Source organism: Tachyglossus aculeatus, chromosome 14 (assembly GCF_015852505.1).
Source record: "Tachyglossus aculeatus isolate mTacAcu1 chromosome 14, mTacAcu1.pri, whole genome shotgun sequence".
Lineage (NCBI taxonomy): Eukaryota > Metazoa > Chordata > Mammalia > Monotremata > Tachyglossidae > Tachyglossus > Tachyglossus aculeatus.
The window spans coordinates 15946365-15960499 of record NC_052079.1 but is presented as its reverse complement, the minus strand read 5'-3'; the positions used below and the strand labels follow the sequence as shown (position 1 = coordinate 15960499).

The window sequence follows — 14135 nt, the reverse complement described above, 5'->3', positions numbered from 1 at the left end:
TCTTTAGGAATTGGTAGCAACATTAATGGAGCAAATTAAGCCAAAATGGTCTTTGGAGGGCCAAGTGACTCGGATTTAGATTAGCATATTTTGGACACATAATCAGGAGGCCTGATTCTCTGGAGAAGACACTAATGCTGGGAAAAGTCCAGGGAAAACATAGAAGGGGTAGAACAGCAGCTAGATGAATGGAGACCATAACTACAATAACAGAAGAATCATTAGAAAGGTTCTAATGATGTCCTGGCAGAGGACAGGATGCTCTGGAAAAAGTATATCCATGGAATGGCTATGAATCAGAAATGACTAGACGGAACTTAATAATAATAATAACAACATTAACGTTAGAATCAGTGATTGGGCTAAGACTTGTCTGTGGTTTCTATTTCTCTGTTCTCTGATTCAGCAGCCTCACTGACCTCCTGCCTCTACTCCTTCCCTTCTCCAGTCAATGTTCTGCTATCTCAATCATTTCTCTAGTACATTATTCTATACATGACTCCTCACAATTAAAATACCTTCAATTATTGTCTATTCTATGCCACTTCAATACTACTGGCTTTAAGGAACTCAATCAACTCTCTCCTTCTTACACTGTTCACTCCTCGTATTATTCCCGAGGTTGCACTGTACATTCTTAACAATAATAATAATAATGAAATTTATTAAGTGTTTACTATGTGCAAAGCACTGTTCTAAGCATTCTTCATTAGCTACCTTACTCACTAGACCTCATTCTCATTTCTGCTGTTTCTGGCCTTGCTCACACCTTTCCTCCTGCCAGGAGCTCTCTTTGCTTTCCATCTACAACTCTCCCCAGCTTTAAAGCCCTTCTCAAATCACACTTCCTCAGGCATCCTTCCCCAGTTAATATTTCATCTCCTCATTTCAAATCACCCCAATGTACACTGCTGACACTGTATGCCACATAAACAATGAAGTATTCTCAGCCACCCATAGCACCTCTATACATTTCTTACATCCACTTCTCAAATACTAACAGATATCCTGTTCCTTCTTCCTCATAAGTAATTTATTATAGTGTTTGTCTCAACTGCAAGGGGATAAACCACTTGAGGGATGGGATCATATCTACTAATTCTGGTTTTGGTTTTTGTGTATTTGTTAAGCATTTATTATGTGCCAGGCACTATTCTAAGCACTGGGGTAGATAGAAGATAATCAGGTTGGACACAGACCTCGTCCCATTTAGGGGTGACAATTTTAATCCCTATTTCACAGATGAGGTAACTGAGGCACAGAGAAGTTAAGAGACTTGCTCAGTGTCACACAGCAGACAAGGGGTGGAGCTGGGATTAAAAAACAGGTCCTTCTGATTTCTAGGGCCCATTCTCTATCCACTAGAACATGCTACTTTAATCAATCTATCAATCAATCAGTTGTATTTATTGAGAACTTAGTGTGTGCAGAGCCCTGTACCATGTGCTCAGGACAGTACAATATAACAATGAAACAGACACATTCCATACCCAGTCTAGAGGAGAAGACTGACATTACTATAAATAAATGTTATGGGTATGTATATAAGTGTGGGGCTGGGGCTGAGGTGGGAACACAAATAAAAGTCAAATGTCCAAAACAGAACTCCTTATCTTCTCACAAAAACCCTGTCCTCCCCCCTGACTTTCCCATCACTGTAGACAGCACAACCCTCCTTCCTGTCTCACAACCCTAACTTTGGTATCATCACTGACTCGGCTCTCTCATTCAATCTGCATATTCATTATATTACAGAATCCTATTGTTTCAACCTTCACAACATCGCTAAAATCCAGCCTTTCCTCTCCATCCAAACTGCTACCATGTTAATCCAAGAGCTCATCCAATACCACCTTGATTACTGTATCAACCACCTTACTGACCTTCCTGCCTCCTGTCTCTCCTTCCTCTTCAGTCCATTCTTCACTCAGCTGCCTGGATCATTTTCCTCGAAAAACAGTCAGTTCACGTTTCCCTGCTCCTCAAGAACCTCCATTGGTTTCATATCCACCCCTGCATCAAACAAAAACTCCTCACCATTGGGTTTAAAGCACTCAATCACCTTACCCCCACCTTCCTCACCTTAATACTCTCCTACTACAACCAAGCCTGTAAAACCAAGCCGGCACACTTAGCTCCTCTAATGCTAACCTTCTCCCTGTATCTCAGTCTCATTTATCTCACTGCCAACCTCTTGCTCACATCGTGCCTCTGGCCAGAAACACTTTCCCTCTTCAGAGTCACCAGACAATTTCTCTTCCCAACTACCAAGCCTTATTAAAGGCACATTTCCTCCAAATGACCTTCCCTGACTAAGAACTTGCTTCCTTTTCTTCCACTTTCTCCCACATCACCCTAACTTGCTCTCCTTATTCATTTCCCCTCCCCAGTCCCAAAACATTTATGTTACATATCAGTAATTTATTTATTTTTTATTATTGTCTGTTTCCTCCATCTAGAGTATAAACTCGAGGTGGGCAGGGAGTGTGTCTGTTACATTATACTCTTCCAAATGCTTAGTACAGTGCTCTGTGCACAGTAAATGTTCAATAAGTACAATTGATGATTGATTGTTTAATAAATACTACTGATTGATTTGATTCCATTTCCATTCATTCTAGCATCATCTATTTGTTCTTCACTGACAAACTCTTCACAAGAGATTTCATTAAATAACCAATAACTTAGTAAAACTTTATGGATCAATAGGTATATTTTACCCAGTTTTGTGGTCTCTTCTGTTTCTCTTATGCTAACTCTGTCATACTTGCTGCTTCTAGTACCTACCCTTCTCAGAAAGACCATCTAAAATTAGGTGAAATTCAGAGAAAGAAGATGCAGTGCTCATTAGTAGAGTTGATTAAATGTGCTCTTGGAATGTGCATCATTAGTAAGAGTAGACTCTGTATTATATGAATCACTGGACTCTTTCTATTCACTGTTTTGGATTTGCATGTTGTTTTGTTTGTTGTTTCTGTTGAGAATCAGAAATATATTTCTGATATATCATAATATCATATAATATATATCGCAAATATGCTTAAATAAAATTTGAAATGAGGAAAAAGTCATAAGGAATGTCTCATACTTAAGAGGAAAATATTGAAAGATATGACAAGAATGACAAATAATCATTCTTCTTGATCAAATGTCAGATCATGCAATTTTCAGGAATTTTTAGTAATTCCTGTGGTGGGAGGTATGAAATCCAGATTTGGGCTGTTATCTGTGGTCTCTGCTGCTCTGCTCCACTATCCAGCTGCAGCCGGGAATCCTCCCCGGTTTTCTGACAGGCTCAGGATGTGGTTTCTCTCACTGTGTCTCTTGCACAGTAATACAGGGCCGTGTCCTCGGTTTTCAGGCTGTTCATCTGCAGATGCACCAGGTTGTTGGCACTGTCCAAGGAGATGGTGAATCGGCCTTTCACAGAGTCCGCATAGTTTGGATAGCTCCCATCGCATCTTATATACGAGACCCACTCGAGCCCCTTTCCTGGAGCCTGGCGGACCCAGCTCATATAGTAGCTGCTACTGAAGGAGAATCCAGAGGCTTTACAGGAGAGGCGTAGTGATCCCCCGGGCTGTCTCACGTCTCCCCCAGACTCCACTAGCTGGACATCACCCTGGACACCTGTAAACACAGAGACAGAATGGATCATGAGAACAGTTACACATATACACACATACACATTCACACACATGCGCACATGAATTGTCCATGTCTCTCACGTCTTTCCTCAATTACCTTGGAGCAGGGTCAGGATGGAAACCAAAGTTAGGGCGGACCGCATGGTGTGGGCTGTGGGGCAGTTCTGGGGCCAGGAGGGGAACAGCACAGACATAGGGGCTGGGTGTCCTCTCCCCGAGCTGCAGGAACAGGGGCCATGCAGGCTTTTATCAGGGCTAGAGGGGCCCCATTTGCATCTCCTCTTCTCTATAAGATCACAGCAGCTGCCTCCTGAGGCTAATTCCTTGCCTTCTGCCTCAGACAGAAGGACAAGCCAGAGTCCTCAGATAAAGCCCTGAGGTTGACTCAGTCATGTTTGTGAAACAGCAGATTTTTTACCTACTAGATAATAAGGATATTATTTGTTTTTAAGGATATGATTTGCTTTCTCCTGGCTGCAAGGGGGATTCATCTAAAATACTGATAGTAATGTACAGTACAGTACAGGACCTGGAACATGTTAAGATCTTAACAAATACCACTAAAAAAAAAGTTAGAAAATTGATATTTAATGACCAATTTACAGATGAGGAAACTAGGACAAAGTGATTTTCCAAGGTCCCACAGCAAACAAGCAACAGAACCCAGATTTAAAAGTGGGTCATCTGATCTTGCTTCTTTACGGTTCAGGATGGCACCATTGGGAAATGAGCAAGATGATGTCTAAGTTCAATGCACTCTTCGTGAAAAATGATTCCACAATGCATCTACCATTTGAGTTTTGTTAGGTTGGGGAGAAATTTTTGTCATTGGATAGCCTACAAACAGTCCAGATGATTACGGAGGATGAGGAAAAGGTATAAGAATATTGTGCATGTCCGGTATTTTAGGGAAACACATTCCAGTTCTATAGTATGGGGAGATCTGTGAGGCAAAATTAGTAATTTTAGGTTTGTTGTTGGGTTTGTAACTAATGTCCAGCATTCTGGGGGGTCTGAACTGCACATCCCAAAAGGTTGTAGGACCTAGAGCTTAAAACTGATGGCAGCAGGTTACAGAACCATATGGTGCCCCATAATCTGGAGCTGCACAAAAAGTGCTCAGTCCCAAATCAAAGCTAGGCTAACAGGCAGCAAAGTAGGGGAAACAACTCACTGATGCTATCCAGGGGTTACCAAGAAGAGTCCAACATGGAGAGGATTCATTCAGTAAAATATGTCCTGACTAAGGATAGATGAAAATGAGAATATTCTCCTCTCTGGTCTGCACTCAGAACAATGTATGTTGTGTGTCAGGAAGGAGGGGGTGGTCCTTGGGGAAAGCGGTGTGCTGAGCAGGGTGAGGAAACATCAGACTCTAAACTGAAACTCCTTCTCTGCCTCGCTCTCCACCTGCTCCTGGAACTGGGTTCCTTGTACTCAGTGGGTCCTGAGCTCCCCCAGCTGCCCAGCCCCCTCCAAACCCCCTGCACGGGAAGGTTTGGGTCTGGCCTCACACTCACTGCCATACTGCCATACACTGTGTGTTGAGCACAGTAATATAGGGCCATGTCTGCAACTGTCAGGCTGTTCATCTGCAGAGAGAATTTGTTCTTCGACGTGTCTCTGGACATTTGATTCATGAAAGGGTCATAGTTAGTGCTATTGCTGAAAACATAAACATTTTCCAGCCACTCCAGCACCTTCCCTATTAATGCCTACTCCACACTGCTTCAAAACTATTGGCTTTAAATAATTTACTCAGCTGTCTCCTTATTATACCATTCACATCTCTCACTATACCCAACTTGCACTCTCCATTCCTCAGTAGCTACCCTACCCACTGGACCTCATTCTCACTTCTGCTGATTATGGTCTTGCTGACATCTCTCCTCCTGCCAGGAATGCTCTCTGTCTTCAGTTTCAGCTTTTCCCAGTTTCAAAGTCTTTCACTTCACTGCCCTTCACTTCACATTTCCTCCTGGAGTCCTTTCCCAATTAATTTCTAATCTCATCTCAAATCTCCATAATATACACTACCACTGTTAGGTACCATGTACACATTAAAATATTTTGTCACCCATAGCACCTCCATATGTTTCTTACATAAGATAACTACTAATCCATCTCCTGTTCCTTCTTTCTTGTATGTAATTTATTACAGTGTTTCTCTCATCCACAAGATTATAAACACCTTGAGAGCCTGGATCATATCTACTAATGTTGGGGTTTTTTTAATATAGTATTTATTCAGTACTTATTATGTGCCAGACACTGTAATAGTAATAATAATGGTATTTTTTAAGCACTTACTATGTGCCAAGCACTGTTCTAAGTGCTAGAGCAAGCTAATCAATTTGGATGAGTTCCTGTGTTCAATATTACTGTGACTAAAATTCTTCAGGGGCTAAAAAGAACCTTGGTGCCAACCTGAATTCATGGGGAACAGGTAGGTAGGTGTCTACTATATCTTGGGGAATTGGGAACCAAAATTAAGTTATGGACAAGTGCAGCAGTAATCAATCCATTTGTTATATTTATTGAGTGCTTACTGTCTGCAGAGAAATGTGGTTTATTCTAAAAAATTTTTAAAGCCTTTTAACCAGTTACCGTTACTATTTTGGTTCCCTCAGTAGTTCCCATGCATTGCTATATAAGAGGATGTTGATCTTCTTCTGAACTAAGTAAATGCATTTTAACTTTGTTGTGCACAAAGGAATTTTTGTGTGTGTTGCATTCCATGAATCGAGAGTCCCTCCTAATGCCAGCCCTCCTTCATTCCTTCACTCCCTGCTTCCTCTTCTCTGGGTCTTCTGCCCTGCTCCTGCCCCTGTGCCTATGTGAGGCTGGGGGTGGGTGAATGGGGAGGAGGGAGAGGGTCTGTGTTGGGTCATTGTTGGTCTACACTTCTAGGTTCGGGAGTCGGGTGCAGAAGGGGTGTTCACGTTGATTCCAGGAACCGGGAATTTCATTTGTGCTTGCTTGATTACAAGCGTTGTCTTATAATTTGTGAATCAGGTAATAACTGAGTCCATGAAGTTTGTATTTAAGCTGAATAAAGCTGCTTTGGGATTTTGGAGACCTTTGAATTACCTATAGAGAAAATAAGGACCAGCTCATATTAACTTTACATACTTGAAGGGATAGTGGTGGGAGAATTTTTAGGAATTGATAATAACATTAATAATAAAATCAGTGATTGTGCTAAGACTTCTCTGTGGTTACTGTCGCTCTGTTCCCCCATCCTGCAGCAGCCCAGATATCCTCCCAGGTTTCTGACAGGCTCAGGATGTGGTTTCTCTCACTGTGTCTGCCTCTTGCACAGTAATACAGGGCCATGTCCTCAGTTTTCAGGCTGTTCATCTGAAGATGAACCATGCTGTTGGCCTTGTCCAAGGAGATGGTGAATCGGCCTTTCACAGAGTCTGCGTAGTATATGTAGCCCCCATCACCTCTAATAACAGCGACCCACTCGAGCCCCTTTCCTGGAGCCTGGCGGACCCAGCTCATACAGTAGCTGCTACTGAAGGAGAATCCAGAGGCTTTACAGGAGAGGCGCAGTGACCCCCCAGGCTGTCTCACGTCTCCACCAGACTCCACTAGCTGGACATCACCCTGGACACCTGCAAACACAGAGACAGCGTGGATCATGAGAAAAGTTGCACATATACACATACACATTCACACACACACACGCATGTGAATTGTCCATGTCTCTCACATCTTTTCTCAATTACCTTGGAGCAGGGTTAGGATGGAAACCAAAGTAAGGGCGGACTGCATGGTGGGGGCTATGGTGCAGTTCTGAGGGCAGGAAGGGAACAGCACGATAGCGGGGCTGGGGCTCCTCTCCCAGAGCTGCAGAAACAGGGGTCAGGCAGGCTTTTATCAGGGCTGGAGGGGCCCTATTTGCATCTCCTCTTCTCTATAAGATCACAACAGCTGCCTCCTGGGGCTCATTCCCTGCCTTCTGCCTCAGAAAGAAAGGACAGCCAGAGACCTCAGATAAAGCCCTGAGGTTGATTCAGACATGTTTGTGAAGCAGCAGATATTTTACTTACTACATACTAAGGATACTATTTGATTTCTCCCGGCTGCAACGTGGATTATTCTAAAATACTGATAGGAATGTTAAGAAAAATAATTATGGTATCTACTAAGTGCTTACAATTTGACTAGGACTGGGCTAGATCCTGGAGGAGAAACAGGGTAATCAAACAATAAGTCTCAGCACACTGGGGTTTACAGTAAAAAGAAGTGTGGAGTCATTTAGCCTAGGTGATAGAACATAGATCTGAGAGTCAGAAGGACCTAGGTTCTAATCCCAGCTCTTACATTTGTCTGCTGTCCGACCTTGGGTAAGTCACTTAACTTCTCTGGGCCTCAGTCACCTCACATGTGTAAAATGGAGATTAAGACTGTGAGCCCCACGTGGGACATGGACTGTGTCCATTGATTAACTTGCATTCATTCATTCATTCTTATTCAGCACTTACTGTGTGCAGAGCACTGTAGTAAGTGATTGGGAGAGTACAATATAACACTAAACAGGCACGTTCCATACTCACAATGAGCTAAGTTTGTATCTACCCCACTGCTTAGTACAGTACCTGGCACAAGTTAAGCTCTTGACAAATGCCATTTTTAAAAAAAGTTAGGAAACTGATATTTAATGCCCAATTTACAGATGAAGCAGCAATTATAATTTACATTGTAATTTACAATTTGTACATTACCTACAAACTGTAAATTACAATTTACAGAGAAGCAGCGTGGCTCAGTGGAAAAGAGCATGGGCTTTGGAGCCAGAGGTCATGGGTTTGAATCCTGGCTCTGCCACTTGTCAGCTGTGTGACTTTGGGCAAGTCACTTAACTTCTCTGGGCCTCAGTTCCCTCATCTGTAAAATGGGGATTAAGACTGTGAGCCCCCCTGGGGGACAACCTCATCACCTTGTAACCTCCCCAGCACTTAATACAGTGCTTTGCACATAGCAAGCACTTAATAAATGCTATCATTATTAATGTTATTATTATTATTACGGAGGGTGAGGCAAAGTTATAGGAATATTGGGCATGTCTGGTGTTTTAGGGAAATATATTCCAGTTCTGTGGTGTGGGGAGGTATGTGAGGCAAAATTGGTAGTTTTATGTTTGTTATTGGGTTTGTTACTAATGCTCAGCATTCTGGGGAGTCTGAACTGCACATCCCAGAAGGTTGTAGGACCTAGAGCTTAAAACTGATGCCAGCAGGTTACAGAACCAGTATGATGTCCCCATAATCTGGAACTGCAGATGAAGTTCTCAATCACATATCAAACCTGGGCTCTCTAGCAGCAAAGTAAGGGAAACAACTCACGGATGCTATCCAGGGGTTCCCCTGAAGAGACAAACACGGAGAGGATTCATTCAGTAAATAATGTCCTGACTGAGGATGAATGGAAATGAAAATTTTCTCCTCTTCTGTTTGCACTCAGAACAATGTAGGTCGTGGGTTGGGAAGGAGGGGTTGGTCCCTGGGGAAAGCTGTGCACTGAGCAGGGAGAGGAAACCACAGACTCTAAACTGAAACTCCTTCTCTCCCTTGCTCTCCACCTGCTCGTGGACATGCTTAATATTTCCCAATTAATATCTGGTCTCCTCATCTCATATCATGTTCTCCTTGTGCTCAGTGGACTCTGAGCTCTCCCTGCTGCCCAGCCTCCTCCTGCCCCCCTGCAAGGGAAAGTTTGTGTCTGGGCTCAAACTCACTACCATACACTGTGTATCTCACAATAATACAGGGCCATGTCTGTGGCTGTCAGCTGTTCAGCTGCAGAGAGAATTCATTCTTGGATGTGTCTCTGGAGATTTGGTTTGGTTTGAGAGGGGGACGTAATTAGTGCTACTGCAGCCCCTTCATTATTATTGCCCAAACCACTTCAAAACCATTGGCTTTAAGGGAATCAATCAGCTGTCTCCTTTTCGTGCCATTCACTTCTCTCACTATACCCCATCTTGCACTCTCCATTCCTCACTGGCTACCCTACTCAGTGGACTTCACTCTCACCTCTGCCACTTCTGGCCTTGTTCACACCTTCCTCCTACCAGGAACTATCTCTGCCTTCAATCTGCAGCTCTCTCCAGCTTCAAAACCCTGCTCAAATCACATTTCCTTCAGGACTCCTTTCCCAATTAATTTCTGGTCCCCTCATCTCATATCACCAAAATATACACTCCTACCCCTCTGTACTACATACACACTTAAATGTTCTAAGTCACCTATAGCACCTCTATATGTTTCTTACATACATTACTCAAATACTAACTCATCTCCTGTTCCTTTTTCCTCGTGTGTAATTTATCGTTTCGTTTGCCTCATCCACAAGATTATCAAGGCCATAGGAGCCAGGATCATATCAACTAATTCTATTTTTTTTTTAAAAAGTATTTGCTAAGTGCTTATTACGTGCCAAGTACTGTACTAAACACTTGAGTAGATACAAGCTAATCAGATTGAACAGAGGCCCTGTGTTCAATCCTACTGGGGCTAAAATTCTACAGGAGCTAAAAGGAACTGTGGTGCCAACCTGAATCCATGGGAAACAGCTAAGATGGTCTTTGGTATCTCTCAGTGAGTCGGGAACCAAAACTTAATTATGGAGAAGTTCAAGAGTAATCCTTCCATCTCTCATATTTATTGAGTGCTTACTGTGTGCAGAGAACTGTGGTTTATTCTTAAATTATTTTAGGCCTTTTAACCAGTTACCATTGCTATTGTGGTTCCCTCAGTAGTTCCCATGAATTGCTATTTAGGAATATGTTGATCTTTTTCTGAAGTAAGTAAATACATGCTATCTCTGTTGTGCATAAATAATCTTTATGTGTTTTACATTCCATGAATCAACAGTCCTGCCTGACCTCAGTTCTTCTCCATTCCTTTGCTCCCTCTTTCCTCTTCTCTTTGTCTCCTGCCCTGTATCTGCTTCTGTGCCTGACTATCTGAGGCTGGAGATAAAGGGGCAGGGAGGAGTGGGAGGGTCAGTGTCGGGTCACTTTTGGTCTACATGTCTAGGTTAGGGTGTCGGGTGTTGAAGGGGCATTTATATCCATTCCAAGCACAGGGAATCTCATTTGCTGCTTGTTCTATTACAAACATTGCTTTATAATTTGTGAATGGGGTAATAATTGAATCCATGAAGTTGGTATTTAGACTGAATAAGGCTGCTTCGAGATTTTGGAGACCTTTGAATTACCTATACAGACAAAATTACCAATTCTGATTAACTTTACATACTTGAAGGAATTGGTTGGGGGAGAATTCTTGAGGAACTGGTAACAACATTAATAACAGAATCAGTGATTGGGCTAAGACCTGTTGTCGGTGGTTTCTGTTGCTCTGTTCCCTAAGTCAGCAGCAGCTCAGGAATCCTCCCAGGGTTTCTGACAGGCTCAGGATGTGGTTTCTCTCGCTGTGTCTCTCGCACAGTAATACAGGGCCATGTCCTCGGTTTTCAGGTTGCTCATCTGCAGAAGCACCAGGCTGTTGGCGTTGTCCTTGGAGATGGTGAATCGGCCTTTCACAGAGTCTGCGTAGTATGTACTACCACTGTTGGCATATATACCTGCGACCCACTCCAGCCCCTTCCCTGGAGCCTGGCGGACCCAGCTCATGAAGTAGTTGCTACTGAAGGAGAATCCGGAGGCTTTACAGGAGAGGCGCAGAGACCCCCCGGGCTGTCTCACGTCTCCCCCAGACTCCACCAGCTGGACATCACCCTGGACACCTGTAAACAGAGACAGCATAGTTCATGAGAACAGTTACTCACACACACACACACACACACACACACACACACACACACAAATTATCCACGTCTTACATCTTCCCCCAATTACCTTGGAGCAGGGTGAGGATGGAAAGCAAACTGAGGGCAGACTGCATGGTGAGAGCTGTGGGGACAGTTCTGTGGCAGGAGGGGAATGGCACAGAGCTGCAGGGGCAGGGGCCATCCTGGTTTTAAATCAGGGCTGGAGGAGCCCCATTTGCATCTCCTCTTCTCTAAAAGAGCACAGCAGCCACCTCCTGGAGCTCATTCCCTACCTTCTGCCTCAGGCAGAAGGACCACCCAGAGACCTCAGAAAAAGCCCTGAGGTTGACTCAGGCATGTTTGTGAAGCCTCAGAATTTTTTTTTTACCTAGTAGATACTAAGGATATTATGTGTTCTTAAGGATATTACTTGCTTTCTCCTGGCTGCAAGGGAGATTAATCTAAAATACTGATAGTTATGTTAAGAAAAATAATTGTGGTATCTGCTAATTGCTTACAGTTTGATTAGGGCTGGTGTACGATGCTGGAGTAGAAACCAGATGATCAAACAGTAAGTCTAAGCACAATGGGGCTTACAGTCAAAAGTAGTATGAAGTCATTCATTCATTCCTTCAGTTGTATTGATTGAACGATTATTGTGTGCAGAGCACTGTACTAAGCACTTAGAAAGTACAATTCTTCAACAGATAGAGACAATCCCTACCCAACACTGGTCTCACAGTTTAGAAGGGGGAGACAGACAGCAAAACAAAACAAGTAGACAGGCATCAATAGCATCAAAATAGATACATAGAATTAAATATATATACACATTATTAATAAAATAAATGGAATAATAAATATGTACAAATACACACAAGTGTTGTGGGTAGGGAAGGGGGTAGAGCAGAGGGAGGGAGTTGGGCCGATGGGGAGGGGAAGAGGAGCAGAGGAAAAGGGGGGCTCAGTTGGTAAAGCATTTATCTGGGAGTCAGAAGGACCTAGGTTCTAATCCCAGCTCCTCCACTTGTTAGCTGTCCAACCTTAGACAAGTCACTTAACTTCTCTGTGCCTCAGTCACCTCATCTGTAAAATGGAGATTAAGACTGTGAGCCCCTAGTGGGATATGGACTGTGATTTGATTAGTCTGAATTTGATTAGTTTGTATTCATTCATTCTTATTTATTCAGCACCTACTGTGTGCAGAGCACTATAGTAAGAGATTGGGATAGTATACTATAACAATCAACAGACACATTCCCTGCTTACAGTGAGCTAAGGTTGCATCTGCCCCAGTGATTAGTACGGTACCTGGCACAAGTTAAGCTCTTCATAAATAGCATTTTAAAAAATGTTCGGGGAACTGATCTTAAAAACCAAATTTACAGATGAAGAAACTAAGGCAAAGTGGTTTTCCAAGGTCCCACAACAGAGAAGACGCAGAACCCAGATTAAAACCTGGGTCATCTGCTCTTGTTTCTTTAAAGTTCAGGATGTCACCATTGGGAAACTTTAGCAAAATAATATCTATGTTCAATACACTCTTTGGGATTCCTCAATTCTTCTACCATCTGAGTTTTGTTAGACTGGGGAGAAATATATTTAATTGGGTAGTATACAGAGATCTCAGATGATTACGAAGGCTGAGGACAAGTCGTAAGATTGTTGTGCATGTCTGCTGTTTTAGGGAAATACATTCCAGTTCTGTTGTGTGGGGAGGTCCGTGAGGCAAAAATTGGTCATCTTGGGTTTATTATTGGATTTGTTACTAATGCCCAGCATTTAGAAGCAGCGAGGCTCAGTGGAAAGAACCCAGACTTTGGAGTCAGAGGTCATGAGTTCAAATCCCAGCTCCACCACTTGTCAGCTGTGTGACTTGGGGCAAGTCACTTAACTTCTCTGTGCCTCAGTTACCTCATCTGTAAAATGGGGATTAAGATTGTGAGCCCTCCATGGGACAACCTGATCACCTTGTAACCTCCCCAGTGCTTAGAGCAGTGCTTTGCACACAGTAAGCGCTTAATAAATGCCATCATTATTATTATTATTATTTGGGGAATCTGAACTGCATATCCCAGAAGGTCGTAGGACGTAGAGCTTAAAACTGTTGCCAACAGGTTACAGAATCTGTATGGTGTCCCATAATTTGGATTTACAGAAGAAGTGCTCAGTCACAAATCAAAGCTGGTTATCAGGCAGCACAGTTTGTGAAACAACTCATTGATGCTATCCAGAACAGACCAACATGGAGAGGATTCATTCAGTAAAAAATGTCCTGACTGAGGATGGAAGGAAATGAAAATTTTCTCCTCTCCCGTCTGCACTCAGAACAACATATGTAGCACGTTGGGAAGGAGGGGGTAGTCCCTGGGGAAAGCTGTGCACTGAGCAGGGAGAGGAAACCGCAGACTCTGAACTGAAAGGGCTTCTCTGCCTTGCTTTCCACCTTCTCCTGGAACTGGGCTCCTTGTGCTCAGTGAGTCCTGAGTTTCCCCTTCTGCCCAGCCTCCTCCTGACCTCTGCAGGAGAAAGTTTGTGTCTGGGCTCACACTCCCTGACATACACTGTGTGTCTCGCGCAGTAATACAAGGCAGTATCTGTGTCCGTCAGGCTGTTCAGCTGCAGAGAGAATTTGTTCATGGACATGTCTCTGGAGATTTGATTCTCAAGCACAATTAGTGCTATCGCTGGAACCATATGCAT

General features: G+C 43.2%; 3 gene segments (V, D, J or C); all 3 read right to left on the bottom strand.

The window, feature by feature from the left end:
* Window positions 1-3295: 3295 nt before the first annotated feature.
* LOC119936670 lies at window positions 3296-3850 on the bottom strand. The segment is given in 2 exon segments: window positions 3296-3630; window positions 3745-3850. Coding segments are annotated over 2 exon segments (432 nt in total).
* A 2998-nt stretch (window positions 3851-6848) lies between these two features.
* On the bottom strand, window positions 6849-7468 carry LOC119936563. The segment is given in 2 exon segments: window positions 6849-7267; window positions 7382-7468. Coding segments are annotated over 2 exon segments (465 nt in total).
* A 3605-nt stretch (window positions 7469-11073) lies between these two features.
* Window positions 11074-11597, bottom strand: LOC119936677. The segment is given in 2 exon segments: window positions 11074-11408; window positions 11521-11597. Coding segments are annotated over 2 exon segments (381 nt in total).
* Between the last annotated feature and the right edge of the window lie 2538 nt (window positions 11598-14135).